This window comes from Mesoplodon densirostris, chromosome 1, assembly GCF_025265405.1.
Source record: "Mesoplodon densirostris isolate mMesDen1 chromosome 1, mMesDen1 primary haplotype, whole genome shotgun sequence".
In the NCBI taxonomy this organism is placed as follows: domain Eukaryota; kingdom Metazoa; phylum Chordata; class Mammalia; order Artiodactyla; family Ziphiidae; genus Mesoplodon; species Mesoplodon densirostris.
Genome location: NC_082661.1, coordinates 35,813,308 through 35,834,038, shown reverse-complemented (window position 1 = coordinate 35,834,038; position 20,731 = coordinate 35,813,308). Strand labels below are relative to the sequence as shown.

General features: G+C 40.9%; 1 protein-coding gene across 2 annotated transcripts in view; it reads right to left on the bottom strand.

Annotated features, from left to right (window-relative positions):
* Positions 1–1,137: 1,137 nt before the first annotated feature.
* The window catches only part of IDE (insulin degrading enzyme), a 122,658-nt gene continuing 103,064 nt past the window's right edge, over positions 1,138–20,731 (bottom strand). For both annotated transcript variants that reach the window (XM_060101998.1, XM_060101988.1), the window contains exons 17-25: positions 19,718–19,838; positions 16,532–16,623; positions 15,424–15,535; positions 13,381–13,548; positions 11,771–12,043; positions 10,623–10,684; positions 4,885–4,957; positions 4,107–4,174; positions 1,138–3,446 (exon numbers count right to left, since the gene is read on the bottom strand). In XM_060101998.1, coding sequence (XP_059957981.1) covers positions 3,351–3,446; positions 4,107–4,174; positions 4,885–4,957; positions 10,623–10,684; positions 11,771–12,043; positions 13,381–13,548; positions 15,424–15,535; positions 16,532–16,623; positions 19,718–19,838 — 1,065 coding nt within the window. In that variant the 3' untranslated portion in view covers positions 1,138–3,350. The remainder of the gene's footprint in view (positions 3,447–4,106; positions 4,175–4,884; positions 4,958–10,622; positions 10,685–11,770; positions 12,044–13,380; positions 13,549–15,423; positions 15,536–16,531; positions 16,624–19,717; positions 19,839–20,731) is intronic.

Sequence of the window (20,731 nt, the reverse complement as noted above, 5' to 3'; positions counted from 1 at the left end):
AGTTAAGTTTCATACACATGTAAAAGCAACTGCCCTTCTACTTTGTTCCACAAATACTTTGGAGACTTGGTACCCATTATTACAGGAAATCCACATGGAACAATGAGAACTAGAGTTTAAAGATCTGAGTGGAGGTTTGAATCCGTGCTTCCTGCATGGTCTGGGGCAAACTGTTTAGCCTTTCTGAGCCTATTCTCACTTCCGAGTACCTGGGATGATGATGATTTTAATCATTGTCCTCCCACGTCAAAAGTTTGGATGAGAAAAGTAGCAATTCAGTACTACCAATAAGCTTTGCCACAAGAAACCATGGAGTGGTCAACGTTGAGGTTGATAAGGACAGTGAATGAACTTCATCGGATGGGCAGCACAGAATACCAGGGATCTAGAAGCCTACTGGTCAGAGGCCCTTCCAGGGAGGGTTTAGGAGGGCAGGAACCATCCTTACAAAGGGAGATGAGTATGTGAGAATCCTTGGTTTTCACCATAAGCATGCTGCGAATAAGAGAAGGGGACCAGATGATTCCCCTCACACACCATGAGAGAAGGGGAAACTGCACCAAGCCCTAAAACCTGGGGTGGCTCCAGGCTTCCGGATGGGGCAGCTGTGTCCTGCCTGAGCACAAAGCTGACCATGTGCCCTGCACTACTGTCCTAGGTTGGAAACGGAAGAACAACCAGATTCCCTCTTGAAATGCTTGGTCGAACCAGCTGGTAACCACACGAGTAGAAAGATTCTTTTGACAGGGAGTAAGGAGCCAGGGAGCAGACAAGACATCTGCCTAACCTGCTGCTGGAGACATGCGAGGAAGATGAGGAGAGAAATATTTTTTCTACCTTCTGAATTCTCCTCCCTGAAACTCACGGGACAAATCTTTCTGGGTTTGGGGTCAGCAAGGAGTTCAGCCTCTCACACTGAGACTCCTGTTTTACAAAAGTGATCTACTCTTAAGACTGTGAAATTGACCCATTTATTTGACTAAATCACTGTTACCCAGATTCACTTAAAAAAAAATCCACTGCTTTCTACATTAGGAACAATGAAAGCAAGAAACATCGTCAAATCGGGATGTTGAGAGGTAGGCTGAGGACTGGCCACTGAAGCTGTAAAAATAATACAAATGCAAACTCCAGAGCTGAAATTCAGGCAATTTATTGTAAACAGGATTACCCTAGCACTCTACCACATACTGGCTGTGTCACATGCTCTCTCTTCCACATCAAGAAGTGAAAAAGAAGACTTTTCAAAAAGTCACGGGTAACTAACACCTTAGTGTGTTTCACAAATCTCATTTACTAAGCGCTGAGTAAAGAGCAGTATCCAGGTAGTCTGTTATTGCTCAGGGACTGCAGCTTGGACCCATGTAGCTGAATCCATAAGTATGCCTCAGTGATCCAACAGTAGCTCTAGATCCAAAGTGGAAACCAGACAATGCTAGAGCACGCTCAAGAGCAACCACAGGTTCCTGTAAGACCACATGAGATGCCTTTCAGGTTTCTTCACGTGACTTTCTCATAAAAATGATACTGTTAAATTTCACCCCCTCCCTTTTTGTTAAAGAGCAAAAAGTTACCTAGTAGCACATAATTTTCCACAGAAAAGATATAAGTGGATTATTTACTTTTCCAGTGGTGGATTTATGCACTCAGGACTAGTTTTTGATCCCTCTCGTATATATCTGCAGTTTGATGAAAAGCTGCATAGTCTACAAATGCATAAAACCAGAAGGAAGTGATGATGACTCACGCACCTTCTGATGGACAAAGACAGGCTTCATACAAGGAAGCTCTTGAAGATAGGGATAAAAAGGTGGTTACAGCACCACGTCTGACAGTAGAAATGGAGCCCCGCTTTCAAAAGCAGCCTCCACAGTTGTGATTATCATTCTTGCCCCAAATTCAGATTATTCAGAAAAATAACAAATGTGAAAACTTAAGATGTGAAAAGACATGACTCTACAGAAAGAAGTCCTGGCAAATCAAGTCATATGGAGGTAAAATGTCATCTGAAAATGCCATTCTTTACTTTGCCTGAGTTAGTGAACTACAGGGCCACTTACTGTTACTAGTGCCTGTATGTCTCCAATTTCTCTTTAAGTTTTAATAACAGTAAATATTTCAAAACAGCTGTTAAATCTACAGTAACAATTTCATCCAAAATTGTATCTCATGAAAAAAATATTTTTTAAAAGTTCACTCCAGTCATCATCTATGTGTTTGTATGTTTGAATTTATATATTCAAAAAGTAACTTTACACTTAAGGCAGTATTAGACTGGTAGCAAAACAGGATTCAGAGTCTCTATGGATGGCACGCTATTTAAGAATCCAAGGCTTTCCTTTTTATACCTCCAAAAAGGTGTCTTTGCACGTGTTGCCTTTTATATTCATAATGGAGCAAATATTTTGGTTCGCATACTGACTGCAATTTCGTGGTAGTAAAAAGTTACAGGTGTTTAGAACAGATGATGTTGGAAAAGCATGTCACACACTCAGTGGGATCTGAAGTTGACCCTGTTTGTTTTTGTTAAATAAATACAGCAACGTGTTGATGGGAAAAAGTGACACTGATCGAACACTGCAAACCAACTATGAACAAGAATGTCAATACAATTCAATCAGAAAAAAACAAATCACAGTAATCCTGAGAAGTTCAGTTTGGGACAAAATTGATGTTAAGGTAAGTCTGTATTTCTAGCACTGTAAATAAGGAGGGTGTTCTAGAGTTTTCCAGCATTTTACTAGTTTGAATAAAAAACATGTTCAAATTCTATAAAAAGATTAAAACCATGCCTTATATAATCAGCAATTTCACTAATAAAAGAAAATTACATTGCTTTGTTCATTATCTGCCAAATGTAATGTTCTCCATTATTTACATGAAACCATTAAGTAGAAAGCAAAATTGAGGATCCATTTTTAAAAAGGTATTATCTTTCTATATGTTTTGAAGTCTTTTCTGTCAACCTAGGAGGCTTTTAGAAAAAAGCTAACATATTTTTCTTCTGACAAGTGACTATTTTACAGAATAAGGAAGAAAGTTTCTATAGGAATATCATCCATCATTTTAAGTATTGTTATATAAGGGACATTTCTCTTAGTAATGAAAAGAAAACTTTTAAAATATTAAGAGGCATGTATTTTAAAAATATTCTACATCTATAAGATTTTGTAATTTAATTACTTTGGATTTTTAATATTTCTACATAATGACATTTGACAACTTTTTTTTTTTTCTGTTTGTCTCTCTAATAGTGAACCAGAAAATATTAAAGTGGCCAAGATTGTTTTCCTAGCCCTTGGAAGACTCAGGAATGCATCCACTTGCACTTTCCCGCCCGTGAGGAATCTTCAGAGTTTTGCAGCCATGAAGTTAATATGTGGTTTCACAAGGGGAAACAGTGGCAAACCACGCTTGAACTCAGTCATGTTCTGAATCACTTCAGGCTGCAAAGAAAAAAAGTTTTCTCTTAGTGTATTTAGCCTAAAAAGCAGACTGAACAGGACATAAACTTTATTTTTATATATACACGCTGGTTTCTACACTATATATTACATTTTATATCTACTGACCTCTCTTCCTGGATCAGTAAGGTCAGAGGGTCTATACAAACCTATGGTAAATGTCCCCAGTGGGACTCTGGGCCAGAGGGAAGAATCTTGGCTTTCCTCCGGGCACTCAAGGGCAGGCCCACTGAGGGCTCAGGCCCACTGCTTTGGCGCAGTGGTAGAAGCCAGTGTGCCCACCCGCCAAGAGCCTAATTACACTGCCAGCTTCCTCTTCTTGCAAGTAAATGCCAGCCTTTCCAGATGATTAAAATGCACAAGCACCATGGAAAAGGCTGGGATAAATGGGGCTGGAGATGACTCATTGCAGAGTAACACAACTGTTCAAGCTAGAGGACAAGGCGGACAAGGGAAAAGGCTGAGTCTCTGCAGCTGAAAAAGGAAAGAATGGCAACCTGGTCTTTAAGGGAGACCTAAAGTAGATGCCCGAATACCTCGTAACCTGAAATCTCTGGGTCTTATGTGTCCTGGTGAAACAAGCTCCTTCTAAGTAGGAAGTCCTCTAACCGGGCAAGCTAACATGAAATTTATATTTCTTACTTGTGGCAAGGCTGGTGCTTGTGACAAATTTATATCGTTTTGACATGGGAACTCTCCAACCACAGGACCTATAAAAAACAAAAGGTTTAATGCTTTGCACTTATTGATACTTGTACATGAGAGCAAACAAACAAACAAACAAACACAAACCAGACTCAGCTCACTAAAAATCTGCACCAGGTCCCATTCATGTACCTTTCAGATCCTTTTAGGGTGTGTGCTCCCAAGGCCTTGTTCGCTTGTCCTGCCTCCTATCCAGAGTGTCCCTAATGATGGTTCATGATGTTACTGTGCTTAAATAGCCTTGGCCGCAGCTGCTTTAGCGCCCAGCTCTGACCTCACTGGACCCTGAGGTTCTGGCCACCCGGAAGGACCCAGTAAAACAATCTGGAAGGCTGGGGGAGTAAATGGTCATGGGGCAAACCCTGGCCAGTCCAAGACAGGAGATGGGAAGGACAGATGAACTGCTCACCCTTCCCCAGCGACATGCAGTTTTTCCATACAGCTTCTTTGGAGATGTCCTGCCAGCACCTGGCCTTGTTTTCTTGTGGAGCTGTGGCCAGCTCGGTGCTGCGTCATCTGCCGTTGGCTCTCTCCTTCACTGCCTCACTTCCTTTTCCCCCTTACTTTTGCTTTGACAGAGCAGACCCTGTCTCCAGTTAGTTCCCCTTCTGTGCCCCTTTACTTCCTGGTGCTCTATGAGGGATGTGACTATGGCATGGTACAGCTATCGTGTGCCTAAAACACACTTTTGAAAAAGTCAATACTCAATACTTACAAGAATCCATTTCTCTGGCAAGAACATGGACGGATACCTTATGTCTTCTCGGGGCATCTACCGCCAACATTTCCTGGGTGGAAAGAATAGCAAGGTCACCCTTTTGCCCCACTAAGGAACTTAAAATGAGGTGCTCTCTTACGACCATGAAGAATCAGCTCTCACGCAGTCAGAAACAGTAAAGGCACCTCCCTTTCTTTCCCCTTACCTATAGTAGTTCATTTGAACTCCACAAAGATTAGGAGGGTAGGCAAGAATTATTCTTAACCCCATCTTACGATGAGAAAACTGAGTCCAAGGAGATTAAGTGCTCAAGCTCCCAGGCTAGTACATACCTGCGCTGGGATTAAAACCCTAGCCTAGTTCTCATTGGGGTGTGACGCAGGGCTGCACCTACTGATCTGCAGTGTCTGCAGAGACAATGAATGGCCTGAGCTTAGTTAAGGGATGACCACAATGCTTGCCCCCCTAAGAGAAGAAGAAAACTAACATCTCTTGAGTGTCATCTTGTATCAGCCTCTCTCCTATGTTAGCTCACTTGATTCTCTGTAAGCTAAACATCATGATGATTCCTGTTTTAGAGACTGACTCTAAAACAAAGAGTCACACAGCTGGAGTCACACAGCTTGGAAGGGATGGTGCCAGAAGCGAGGTTTGCTTGTTCTCTCCATTCCACCACGTTGCTTTGAGGGACTCCCCTTAGTTACTACCAAGAAAGCCAGGAGTGGTACGCTGGCAGAAGGATCCTGTGGGGAAGTGTCTCCTCACCTTTTCCTTGATGCTGGACCTGTATCTGTCTTTTCCAAAGGGAAAACACAAGTGGTGATGAAGCTTCCCCTGATGCCTCAGCCAGCAGCAATGTTTTGTAACCTCAGAGGAAGAGATCATCAGCAAAGCCAGACTGACTCACAGTTATTTACGGAACAGTTATTGCAAGCCTGGCCCTGTGCAGCTGCAATGGAAGCCCTGCTGAGGTTGCACAGCAAGCTTGCCCACGGCTCTGCCAGCTGGCAGAACAGCCTCTTTCAGGAGCTCAGCCCTGGTCAGCCTCCAGTAACAAGCAGTGCCTCATGTGAGAGCATCTTACTGGAGTAAAACGTTTGCTTCCAAAGATCTATTCTTGATCCCTTTTCACCCAAACCTTCATTGCCTTCTTAACCTGTATTGGTTACAGCAGAATATCCTGTTCAATTTCCTGACCAACTTTGGATAATCCCCATTTTTCTAAAAACCAACCAATTGCATTTTCAACCAATTGCAGAAATTTCTTAGAATTTCTCTATTCTAAGGAACACTAGAGTCCTAAGAGATATTTATAGGTATTCTGTGCAAAAAAAAAAAAAAAAAGTCCATAGTGATAGCAGCGTAGGAAATATTTTGTTAATCAAAACTAAACAAATGCTGGGCTAAAGAAATCTTAACAATGGGGTTCTTAGAACTTTTCAAAAGCTAACATGCTCTGTGATTCTCCAAGAATGAGAATACAGAGTAGTCATTCCCAAACATACATGGTCACGAAACCCTTTTTTCTAGGTACCCCCTATTAGTATCTTGTATCATGGAACATAGCTAGGGAAAGCCTGTTCTAGATTTAGCATAAGCTTGGTAATAAATACTTTCATTTTTTTAAGACAAGAAAGTCAGTCTTATAACTGTTATTTTCACAAATTCAATAATCAGGTACCACCTGTAACTTCAAATAAATAACAGAATTTGTGGAAGGAAAGAGAAATCTTCATTTCTTCTGGAAACATCACAGTAAATCATATTAAGTCATCATTCTTTTTGAACACACATAACTAATAATGTCTTAAAATAAATGTCTTAGGAACCACAAAGAGCTGAACATGAGCACCCTCTTTTGTAGGCAGTTGAGAACAAGTAACTAACCTCACAAAGTGTGACAGTCTTAAGTAGTAAATCAACACAACTAAAACCCACTTTATAATACCAAGGAGGAAAACATATTCCGATCTAAAACATTCTGATTAAAATATTGAAAAATCCTAAGATTGAATATTATTAATAAAGAGATAATGATAGAGATTGTTTAATAAATGCTACTAAGTGTCAATCACTTTACATACCTCATTGCAATGAATACCCCACAATCTCTATTTTGTAAATAAGGAAGCTTAAGTAATTTGGCCAAGGTCACAGAGCTAGCTAGTTGGTGCTAGGGCTGAGCCCAGAGTCTGTGCTCAGAGGCCATATGTGCTCCTGCTGCTGCCCCATGGATCACTGAGGAGGCCAGCAGCTCTGAGCAGGGCTCTGGACGGCTGAACAGCCTGGCAGCGGACACGTGTCCTGGAGCCCTGCTCTCACACCCAACTCTGCCCCTCACGGTCCTACTGCAGCTCTCTCCACAGACATAAAGACTACCTGGGGTTGTATTTCAGAACAGAATCTTATTTTCTATATTGTTTTATTTAAAAAATATGTATGTGTTGGGAGTTCCCTGGTGGTCCAGTGGTTAGGACTCTGTGCTTCCACTGCAGGGGATATGGGTTCAATCCCTGGTCGGGGAGTTAAGATCCCACATGCTGCATGGTGTGGCCAAAAAATAACAGAAAAAAAAATTTAATTAAAAAAAAAAGTATGTGTTTTTGTTACATACATACACACACTTTTTTTTTTTTTTTTTTTTTTTTTTTTTGCGGTACATGGGCCTCTCACTGTTGTGGCCTCTCCCGTTGTGGAGCACAAGCTCTGGATGTGCAGGCTCAGCGGCCATGGCTCATGGGCCCAGCCGCTCCACGGCATGCGGTATCTTCCCAGACCGGGGCATGAACCCGTGTCCCCGCCACCAGGGAAGCCCCACACATTTTTTTTAAAAAATAGATTTTATTTTTTAAAGCAGTTTGGGTTCAGAGCAAAATTGAGTGGAAGGCGCGGAGAGTCGAGCCCTGGTCTGGGAGGATCCCACATGCCGCAGAGTGGCTAGGCCCGTGCACCGCAGCTGCTGAGCCTGCGCTCTAGAGCCCTTGTGCTACAACTTAAGCCCATAACAGGGGAAGCAGCCACCGCAATGAGAGGCCCGTGCACCGTGGTGAGGAGTAGCCCCCACTCCCCACAGCTGGGGAGGGCCCTCATGCAGCAGTGAAGACCCAACGCAGCCAAAATTTTAAAATAAATTAAAAAAAAAAAAAGATTATCACTGCAAAAAAGCACAATTCCTCTACACAATGCAAGGGAGCCATGAGGTAAAGAAAATGGTAAATTGCCCAGCCAGCCATGTCCATAGCCAAAATGGTTCAAATCCCATTGCTGAGAAAGGAACATTCAAAATGCTGTCTTTTAGTGTCAAATTTTGAACCTAAAATTGCTACTGTCTCTCTTTTCTTATTGCTAAGGTGTTACTGGCTATATGAATACTTGTTTGCACATACAGAGACCAGAAACCTTGTCGTCCTGCAGAGGATCTGGGGGGAAGTGTAAGTAACTGGTAGACAGTGCTAAATCACCCTTTTCTTCTATGAAACTATCAGCACCTCCAACTCAGGGCTATTTTCTTTTCCTCACCCTCCCACACAGCACCAACAGTGGTGAATTAGATCTGATTAGCCTTTACTGTACAATTAATTTCACAAAATCATTCCAACGAGAACTGCAAGCACCACTCCTGTTACGGCAGTTACAACAGATCCCTGAAAAGTGACCTTGAAAAGCAGATGACGTCCCTCCCAGAGATGTTAGCATGAGGCAGGACCTGAGCTCCCAATGGAAAAGCCTGGTGTCTGATAAATCAGATATGAACCAGGAGAAGTGGCTAAGGATACTAGATAGGGTATAATTCTAAGGTACTATGGTAATTATGGAGTAGAATTTTGTTCCTTGTCCTAAAAAACAGACATAAAAGTATTTTACACAAATTAGCGGTCCCAATACATTACAAAGAATATATATAACACTTTAGGTACAACTCTATTGCAGCATAAATTTTTAATTTCTGAACTTAGCATGGTTACTACACATTATATGCCCACTTAAAATTTTTGCTACCCTTCTATGAATTCTGTTACAGGTGGGGAAAATTCAGATGGTGTAAACCCCTTCAAGCTGTACTGGGAAAACTTTAATGGTGGTGCCTCTCTTTTCTCTTGATGAACTGAACTTTCTCAGTGAGCTCAGGCATTTAAAGCTCACAAATCTGGGACTTCCCTGGTGGCGCAGTGGTTAAGAATCCGTCTGCCAATGCCGGGGACACAGGTTCTAGCCCTGGCCTGGGAAGATCCCACAGGCCACAGAGCAGCTAAGTCCGTGCGCCACAACTACTGAGCCTGCGCCCTAGAGCCCACGAGGCACAACTACTAAGCCCGCGTGCCACAACTACTGGAGTCCGCGCTCTGCAACAAGAGAAGCCACCGCAACGTGAAGCCTGCGCACTGCAGCGAAGAGTAGCCCCCGCTCACCGCAACTAGAGGAAGCCTGCGTGCAGTAATGAAGACCCAACACAGCCAAAAATAAATAAATAAATATAATAATTAGTATAAAAAATTTTTTAAAAGTCATTCTACTTAAGAACAAAAACTCACAAATCTCTAGTTTGGGATTAGCAGATATAAACTACTATATATAAAATAGACAAACAGTAAGATCCTACTGTATAGCACAGGGAACTATATTCAATATCTTATAATAACCTATAATGGAAAAGAATATGAAAAAGAATATATATATATATATATATATATATATATATATATATATATATATATATATATAACTGAATCACTTTGAAGTACACCTGAAACTAACACAAGACTGCAAATCAACTATACTTCAATAAACACAATTAAAAAAAAAACCAACTCAGAAGATCTCTGAACACAGTTCAAAGGTGAGTAATCATTTAATTAATTAATTAATTAATTAATTTTTTTGCGGTATGCAGGCCTCTCACTGTTGTGGTCTCTCCCGTTGTGGAGCACAGGCTCCGGATGCGCAGGCTCAGTGGCCATGACTCACGGGCCTAGGAGCTCCACAGCAAGTGGGATCTTCCCGGACCGGGGCACGAACCCGTGTCCCCTGCATCGGCAGGCGGACTCTCAACCACTGCACCACCAGGGAAACCCAGTAATCATTTATTTTTAAAAGAAGCCATAGTGGCACCTAAATTAGTGAAGATGATTTATAGTTGCCAGAGACTGGAAAATAATCTGATTCCCAAGTTCTATTTGTTTTCTTTGCTCTTTCTTCCCACCAAAAGCTCAGCGATGTTCTTTGTGGGCTGGGGTGAGGAACAGAGAGAAGAAACAAAAGGGTAACCTAAACAGGTGGATCTGGAAGCCAGGAAGGGCCACCACGGTCCTCAGTCCAGAGGGAGAGAAAAACAGTACTGGGTTCAATAGGGACTATCTCTTTTTCCTAACAGTAATATGTGTCAAAAATACTTAAGTCCAGGGCTTCCCTGGTGGCACAGTGGTTGAGAGTCATCTACCTGCCGATGCAGGGGACACAGGTTTGTGCCCCGGTCCGGAAAGATCCCACATGCCGCGGAGCGGCTGGGCCCGTGAGCCATGGCCACTGAGCCTGCACGTCCGGGGCCTGTTCTCCGCAATGGGAGAGGCCACAACAGTGAGAGGCCCGCATACCACAAAAAAAAAGAAAAAAAACAACTTAGGTCCATAAAAATGCCTTCATAAATCCTGCTTGAATGGGGTCAAAGCAGCAACACATACACAGTGCATACAATATTTCCTTATCAGTCAAAATCTAAACATGCAAATTGAACTTACCTTATAGAATTTGATAATATCTTCCTTGGTAAGTGTTTTTAAATAGGCAACTTCTGTATTATCTGAAAAAAGTAATCAAACAAAAATTTACAATATTTTCATTTTAAGTATCCCAGAATATACACTAAATGACAATATCCTTCACTCCAACACTCTTAAGAATCCATCTTGTTGAGTGATCATCTGCTCCTGCAAGTAGTAAGGGAATAAATTTCAAGTAAAAAGTAAGAGGATATCCCATCTCTCTAGTTATGAGCTGTTGGGTCTTGGGCTAGTCACTTCAACTTTTCTGAGCCTCAGTTTCCTCATCTAGAAATTGGGGATAACAACTACTTAACTGACAATAACACAATACCAGGGGCACAGGGCAAATGCTCAATAAGTGGTAGGTATTGGGTTGGCCAAGAAATTCGCACAGGTTTTTCCGTTAACATCTTACGGAAAAACCCGAACGAACTTCTTGGCCAACCTAGTACTATTAACAGTGAATCCAACTGCTAGAAAAATTACAGGTAAGGAAACAGAGGCCCAAAAAATGTTACTTGGCTGAGATCTTTGGCTTGTTGGTGTCACAGTGAGAACACAACCCAACTCTTTCTGACTTCTAGTGTAGCTGAGCACACTCCATTGTTAATCTCTGTTCTAAGAAAGGCAAAAGGAAGCTGATAAGCTGGACAGTTTGGGGAGCACAGCTCTCCCAAATCTAAAAGCACTGACAAATTCTGGGAGATCCCTAAAGGGAAACGTTTGAACCCCTGCGCCTCCAGGGCAGCACTTATCTCAAGAGAGTTCAATTTGCACATTTTCCGTTTAGAGTTATGAGAAATACCTACATTATCTGTGCTCAGAGCCTCAGGGGCGTACTGAATGAACACAAAAAGTGAAATCAGATTTATTATTAGTGCATTATTATGAGATACAGATAGATCCAGCTCTAGTTCAGAGAAGGAAAAAAAAAAGATAAAGTTTCTACTAGGAAATTGTTGTTACATGAAAAAAGGTTCTTTAGAAGTGGTATGCCTCCACCCCCATCCCAAATTGTACTGGAACATCACCTACAAAACAAATACCATTTTGTAGAATGGCATCAATGTCCTCAAATGTTTTACTTCCATGCCATGAATGTTGGGGCCCTAATTTTGCCTTACCTCTGTCAAAATTGTATTGCTGGGAGATGATTTCCCCCCAGTATTTAGCACACTCTGCAGACAGTTTCTTTGGTTTGTCTAGTCGACGAATCGCTAATGCTTGGATGTGTTTTTGGAAGGCCTCTTCTGTCATGTCCTCTATGGACTTTTCCATGGTAATTAAGAAAGCTTCCACTCTGCTTTCCAGGTAGTGAGGTGGCTTTTCCGACTGGATGATGAACCGTAAGCCCTGTATGCCATTGGCTCGGCGTGGCCCGCTGAAGACAATATAGCCTGAAACGCAAACACCAGCCAGTCAGGACCTTGGTATTTGAGACATGGGTCACCTTTAATCTTTCAAAAATTAACCTGTCAGAGCAAATAAAATCTACTTTAGGGCTTTATATTATTCACCTCTGAAGAAATGAGCAATTAAAATATCTTCAGTTCCTAAGGACAGGGCAGAAGAGCTCTCTGAAGAATAGTTAGAAATTTGGAGATAAAACCCTTGTTTATCTTTCAAACTCAATATTCCCAGGCTCCTCCCTGTCTGCTAGTTAATCCCCTTCAATCCATGTTAAAGTTATTCTCATCCCTATGAAATGCTGGACTCGTTTTCATCCCCTAACCATTGTCCTAGCTTGGCTTCCTTTCACGTCCAAGTTCCTTATGTGAACTTGCCTCCACTATTGCATTTCTTGCTGGATAACCCATTCCTGGACCAACCCCATTCAGACTGCACATCTTTAGACCAAGTACTGAAGGTCATACTTCCATTGCCACCTTGTGAGCTCATACACTACCTACTGTCTACATCTTTCCTAAACAGCGTTCGTGGCTTGCCTTCTCCAGCTGCTCTGCCCCAAACCACACCTCCCTACCTTCAGCATAGCCTTTAGAGTTTGAACACTCTTAGTAGCATTTGCCACACTGTACTACAATTATTCCTTACGGGTCTGCATTCCTGACTAGATTGTGAGCTCCATGAAGGGAAAGACCATCCATAACTTATCCACTTTTGCTGTCCAGCATCTACCACTGTGGTTATTTAAAAAAAGATTGTTACTTGGGGACACTCACCCAAATCCTTTTTCATTGGTTATTCAATGTACATTACTGGGGCTTGTTTCTTTCCTTAATTGATCAAACCTGCCAGGATCTCCAAGGCTTTTAACAGTGCCTAGAACTCTGCCGAAACATTTCCTCAACAGACACTTACTGAGTACCTTCTATGTGCCCCAGGCTTGGGAAACAAAGATGAATAAAAGAAAATACCTGCCCCCTCAATGAACCCAAAATTCAGTAAATCTAAGCTTCTGTGGATGGCTTGCTTCCCACCTTGTCATCCATAACAGACTTCCCTTAGCATCCCACCCAAAATGACCTTTTTATAGATTCGTATGTAATGTAAACACAGTATCATCTCCTTAAGAACTGCTCTAATGTCCATGAGATGTTAACTGCTTATCTTCTAGAAGTGGATTCCCCACAAACAAGGCTTTCACAGTCTTTCTGAGTAGAGCATGCCTGAAGCATCATGCTAGGGGACTGTACATGTGGAGAATGCTCTCGAGGACAATGGCTGTTCCTCACAGACTAAGGTATCCTGCCATCCCCTGCTTCCCCCTCACCCAGCTGTTCCTTGGTGCGCAGGGTGTTGAAGCATGGCTCGGAGATGATCTGACAGAAGAGCTCCAGAAACATGTTCTCCGAGGTGCTCTGCATGTCTGTTTGGTAGTATATCTCGATGCCACAGTTATTGTGAACTTCATTCCTCTGCTGATAGACAAACCATCCTCCTAGGAAGTTTCAAGAAGACAGCAACACGTTCAAAAATTTATTTAGGGTTTAATAAAGTTACTGTTTTGTTTGGCTGTTATGAAGTTGTTCAGTTTGGTTGGTGTCTTTTGGCAGTTCCAAACTATTACAATTAATTCATTAAGAATGTGAAACTCAACTTACCCAAGGGAATCTTAATACAGTGATCTGTACTTGGTGGGCCCTCTATAAATACTCACTGACTTTAAAGGGCAAAACACTTATAAAAAACCCATTTTATGACTAAGTATTAATGCTAAATGAGATCCATAGTTAATGAAATCTACAATGTAGTGTACATACTAGATTAGAACTAGCTAGTATCTATAAGAACTTCAACAGAAATACTACCTATGTTTTAATAACCATACAAAACAATTTTTAAATTACTAGTTGTGCCATTATCTATTTAGCATTCTATTCCTAATATTGTTTACCAACACCCACACTGAAGGTCAATTCACAAATTTACACAAATGTGCACAATGCTTAGAGATGACTTAGCCTAACACCTTACTTTAGAGATGAGGAAACTAAGACCCTGAGAAGCGGGGTGACTTGTCCAAGGACACAAAGTTGGATGGTGGAGAGCTAAGACAAAAACTCAGATATGCTGATCAAGTATTCGTCAAAGTTATAAACAGATGGCCATGCTTTATGATCTGATAACTATTTCATGAGTAGTAAATGTGACTAAGCAAATACACAGTGTTTAGTCATTGCCTGATGACCATGTGCTATGGTTTTTGAATGGCAGTTTATTCATTCATTCAATCATTTGTTCTTTCAGCTGTACCGAGCGGCTTGTGGGATATTAGTTTCCCAACCAGGAATCGAACCAGGGCCCTAGGCAGTGAAAGTGCAGAGTTCTAACCACTGGACCACCAGGGAATTCCCTTGAGTGGCAGTTCCTGACTCTCCCTCTCTGCCATGCTGCGGTGACTGAGGAACAAACTAAGTGAAGTTTGAAAGTAACCATTACCAGGTCTGTAATGACTGGCCATGCAGAATAGCAGTGCTGTGCTCAAAGTGTCTTTGAGCATTCAACAAAGAGATCCTGAGGTAATGCTTTAGTAGTTACTCAAGTGAGCCAGACACAGACTCCAGCCTTAAGAAATGTATAGCCTAACAGGGGAGATGGAGATGCACTTCAATCCCAATACAAGAGAAGAAGTGCTGAGTAGGTTAAACAAGGAAAGGTTCAGAAAACCTGTGCTGGGGGGTCAGAAGAGGAAGTGATTACTTTCAGAAAAAGTTTAAAGAAAAAAATCAATGCTTCTCATCCCTGGTCTAACATACTTCCCACCATACAATTCTGAACAACATTGAAAATAATGCTTAATGAGTTCTATATCAAAGGAAACCACTGTTAACGTAAAAGTAACCCAACATTGCAAACTCCAATATATTATTATCAATTCTTTATATTAATTCCTTATCAAATATGCATGCAGTGAATACATGGTGTTATCTGCACCTGTGAGTCTTCTGCCAAAGATTCCTAGGCACTCCTAATTCTAATTTACATTTTTTATAAATAAATTTTATTTCATGCTTCACAGTCAACATTTCTTTAGTTTTGTGATTTTTTCCTAACTCCTCTATACTCAATTACCAGTCAATTCCAGCATCATTTGCTTCAAAATAATTGCCTACCTCCAATTTTACCTCTTTGGCACTCCTACAGATAATTTTCCTGCAGAATTATCTACCTTTAGCTATAAATAGTAGAGGATCCCAGTAGATCTTTACCATAAAACTATATATTATCATCCAAGTGACTTCAACTCATCTGTAATCACACACAATATTATGTCAAAGTAGTCCATTACCAAAGATATAACATTTCCACTTACTGTCAGGGAGCTGAACTTCTCTATACCGAACCAGCTGACTTGGAAGGAGAGGTTTTGTATGAGCATGCTCAATAAGGGTGTCTTCAACCATCTGCATAATTCCTAACGCAGCCTGTGGAAGAAGACAGGTCATAGCACATTACAAATCACAAATGTAACTTGATTAGATAGCAGCCCATGCAATATGAAACAACATGCTTGTGAAACAAACTAACCTAGTTTACCATAAAAGTGGATTTTTAAATCTTAAATACATTTGATCCTGTTCAAATGGATAAAAACTGAACTCATCAATTTGCAATAGAGTCAGTATGGCAGTAGTGAAGAGAAACAGAGACCCAGACAATCATCAGCACTGATCTCGATTCTGGGGAAAAGGCACTGCCAAAGCTGGAGAGGTACTGATGATGGAAGGGTGGTCCCAAGTCAATGACCCACACCACAGACACCTGGGGTTAGAGTAAAGCAAAGGAGGTAAGCATGAGGCTTTATTCTGAATAAAACTGACCTGGGGAAGAATACTGTCTCAGTCACTTATTAGCACCTGACCGTGGCATATTGTTTTGGAGGCAATATAACAGAGTGGTAGAGAGTGTGGGTTTTTAAGACAGACTACCAAGGGAATCTGGAATGCTTTCCACATGCTAAACACTTGGAATACACTATTTAATTTAATCCTTATAAGTAATTTTACCGATAAGGAAACTGAGCATAGAGAGATTAAGACGTTTTCAGAAGATTACATAACTTGTAAGCGGAAGAGTCAAGATTTGAATCAGGCTGATTCTACACCATGTGCTCTTATCCACTACGCAGTCCTGCTGTCTTACAGAGTAGGGATAATTATTCCCATTTCCTTCAATGATTGCACGAGGCAGGCAAAAACAGAGGAGACAGCTGTGAAAGTAGGTCCACAGTTAACCAATATCATTCTGCTCCCCCAATACCCTCCCCTACCTTCCTGCCTAGGGCAGGGAAGCCTGAGTCAACACTAATGTGCTTATACAGCCACACTGTGGTGGTTAGTTAGTAATCTTAGACCAACTAGGGTAAAATTTTCTCTTGCAATGATGCATAAAAGATTATTGCTAAAACCTCAATCCCCCACCTGCTTTGTTATGTTTCCATGGAGAAGGGCTTCAATGTGCAGCCGTGACAGGAGCTGAGGTATGAAGGCCTTAAGGCGAGGAAGGGTAACATCTGTAAACAAGTGTAAGAAATAGTAAGCTCTACCTATAAGGTCTTTTTAAAAAAAACTCTGAGATAATTTGAGACTTACAGAAGAGTTGCAAAAATATTACAGGGAGTTCCTAGTTTTCTCTTACGTTAACATCTTTAACAATCATAGGATGATGATCAAAACTAAGAAGTTAACACTGGGACAATACTATTAACTAAAATACAGACTTTATTTGGATTTCAGGTTTTCCACTAATATCCCTTTTCTGTTCCAGGATCTAACCCACAATCCCACCTTGCATTTACTTGTCATGTGTCCTTAGTTTCCTCCAATCTGTGACAGTTCCTTGGTCTTTCCTTGCCTTTCATGACCTTAAGATTTTTAAGCAGTACTGCTCAGTTATTTTATAGAATGCCCTTTATTGGTGCTTGTCTAGTGTTTTCTCATGCTTAAATTGAGCTTCTGTATTCTTAGAAAGAATACCCCAGAGGTAATATGTCTTTCTCAGGGCATCACATCGGGGGCACATGACGCTGTTACGCTGTAATACTGGTGATGTAAACACTGACCACGTGGTTATAGTGCTGTCTGCCAGGGGACTGTTTTAATCTTTTGGTTATAATTAAGGAACTCATGTATGCTCTACAAGCAATTAGGAAAAGCCACCCCACCAATGCCTTCTTTTCCCATTATAATTTCTAAATATTTACTTTGGAGGAAATACTTTGAGACTACACAAATATTTTGTCCTTACTTAACTTTTACCCACTAATTTAGCATCCAATGGTGGATACTGCCTGTATCAATTATTATTATGGAATCCTAATAGTGAATTTTCTGTTCTTCTCATTACTTTTACATGTACTGATTTAATTCTTCAGTAAAGAAGAGTTGTCCCTTCTCCATTAGGACACCATACTAATAAATGCTGCAATGGATGCTAAAATTAGTGAATAAAATTTAAAGAGAGACATAGGAAGGGAATTAACAAGTGCTTACTATGCACCGGGCATTTTACAGATGTTATCCTATAAACTATAAATTATGCGCTATTATCCCCATTTTAAAGGTGAGAAAACTGAAGTTAAGAAAATTTAAGTTTCTTGTCCAAAGTCATCAAGCTAGTAAGTGGCAGAGCTGCATTTGAATCTTAGTCTAATTCCAAAATGCATAACCATCGCACTCCACTGCACTGCCCTAGAAGTCTCCTTCACTAGACCCCTCAGCTCTCTCTGCAAACTTCTACAACAATACTAAGTCTCTTTGCCTCTACAAAAAACAATCTGTTTTACATTTATGCTTTGCCACTAGATTGGAGCTCCTTGATCCAAGAAACCCCACCTAATTGATCATTTTTTAATCTCAAGCACCGGCAGCCTGGCGCCTGGTGCAGAGCAGGCAGGCAGTACCTGCTGTTGGACCACACTGAATTCTGAGGTTCTTGCTACCCTGGCACCTGGATAGCTGACAGACGTAGAGTCAGGGGGAGCCAGCCTCTCATACTGAGTTGTCTCCAGATTAAGCCATGTTGGCATTACCGGATTATTGATGAATATATATATCAAAACAGAATGATTATTAGAGCAGAAAATTTCAATGGAAAAACTGCTGACTTTCTCTTTATAAAACACATTTTAGGAAGGCATCACATGCCTATGTGAAACTTTAGAACTAATTCTGCTTATAATTCATATACCATCTGACCCAAAATCTAACAAAGGGGGTGGGAATCCCCAAATCTCTGCTTTTGGATCATGCTGAATGCAGGTTCGGTCTCTTGAAAATGTATTTAAAATCAACTATGTGGTAGTTTTTAAAAAAGGTAAAATTCCTGCTTGTTACAACCGGATGTGACTCATAATCATTTTGCAAAGAAAGGTGTGTTAACTGTCCAGATTAAAAACGTATCTGTTCTAGTTAATGAATTTTATAATCTATATGCCTACTCAACCAATAAAATAATGACCTTCAATACTTTGCTCTTGATTTGTCACTAAAGTCATCAAAGGCGTAGTGATACATAATAAGAAAGGACTTGTCATAAAAGATCATTAAAAATTCAACACTTTTTTTTTTTTTTTGCAGTCTCAACCACTGCGCCAGCAGGGAAGCCCAACACTTCTTTTCTCTTATTGCTGAGCATGTAGGAAGAAAGATTAATAGGTAAAGTAATGCTGAGAAGTGGAAAGATAAAACAATAATAAAGGGTAGTATTGGTCTATATTCTTTCCAATGAAACAACCCTGAAAGTAATTTCATTCCACTGAATAGACATTCATTAGACACACACTGAGGGCATAATATACTAGATACTAAATAAAGAGGATAAAAGGAAGGCATAATTCACTGCCCTTGAGGAATTTAGGACTTTAAAGCAAAACCTCTGAAGACAAGATTTAAAATTTTAGGAAAAAAGCAACAAAAGATGACTCTTTAGGCTTTACATATTTTCCATTTTTAACCAAACTGAATAGATCTAAAAATGCCTAAGCGGGCTTCCCTGGTGGTGCAGTGGTTGAGAGTCCACTTGCCGATGTAGGGGACACGGGTTCGTGCCCTGGTCCGGGAAGATCCCACATGCCGCGGAGTGGCTAGGCCCGTGAGCCATGGCTGCTGAGCCTGCGCATCCGGAGCCTGTGCTCCGCAACGGGAGAGGCCACAACAGTGAGAGGCCCGTGTACCGCAAAAAAACAAAAACAACAACAACAACAACAACAACAACAACAATGCCTAAGCATTCTTTCTGTGTGATAAGACTTTCAAGCTCAGCCCTTTTTTCCTTTTCTGAAAACTTCAATATTAAAAAGGTAAGTGCTTGGGTCAAAACACTGTCATCTGCAGAAATCTATGTACAGTAATAACTGACTGTTGTGGGTCCAGGTTGAAAACAGCAAATGTGGTTAAACTGCCTGAATACAAAAGCCACTTCAAAGGCCACCACTGCTTCTGTAAAAAAAAAAACAAAAAACAAAAAACCCCAAAAACAGTATGCACAGCTGGCTTTAATGGAACTACAAGTTATTAGAAAGCATAAACACTAGGTAATAGGATAAACCAAAATGATTTTAGAAAAGAATGAAGAAAACATTAGGCTATAAGTAGAAAGAGTCTCACCATCCAGGGCGTCTTTCAATTCATCTTTAGTCCAGGCCACTTCAGTCATCAGCAAGCGGAGGTAGTACATGGCGTGCTGGTGAGGCTGTTCAGCTCGGAAATTGTTAAGAGATCGCATATACTAGTGAAGGGAGACGTGGGTTTGTTAATTTTATCGATCTTTTTAAAATCATTTCAAAAGGTCAGCTATAATCAAACTTCATTTTGCATAAATGATGTGTTAAATGGGATGCAGGGGTATCTGCTTCATCCTCCTTTTTGAAGTTATGTAATTTAGAATGGGACTTACTCCTCTCTCCCTTCTGATACTTAAAGAGCATGCTTTTTCTTTCTTTTTTTTAAAGTAATTTTTTTTTGTTTTTTGGCCCCATAATTAAGAAATGTAAAGTTAAAGTTAAGAAACGTAAAATGTAAAATTCTGAGGACAGAACTTCAATTAAATTCAATTAAAATATATGTTCCTTATAACACCAGAAATAGTATCAGGAGTGAGGTGTGTACACTGAGTCTTAAAAATGATTGCGGACTTCCCTGGTGGTGCGGTGGTTAAGAATCCGCCTGCTAATATAGGGGACACGGGTTCAAGCCCTGGTCCGGGAAGATCCCACATGATGCGGAGCAACTACGCCCGTGTGCCACAACTACTGAGCCTGCGCTCTAGAGCCCGTGAGCCACAACTACTGAGCCCGTGTGCCACAACTACTGAAGCCCACTTGCCTAGAGCCCATGCTCTGCAACAAGAGAAGCCACCACAATGAGAAGCCCGCACACCTCAATGAAGAATAGCCCCCGTTCACCGCAACTAAAGAAAAGCCTGCATGCAACAACGAAGACCCAATGCAGCCAAAAATAAATAAAATAAATAAATTTTAAAAAAACGATTGCATGTTGTATTTTCAAAAGGTTTTTTTTTTTTTTTTTTTGCCACACTGCAAGGCATGAAGGATCTTACTTCCCTGACCAGGGATCGAACCTGTGCCCTCTGCAGTGGAAGCTTGTAGTCTTAACCACTGG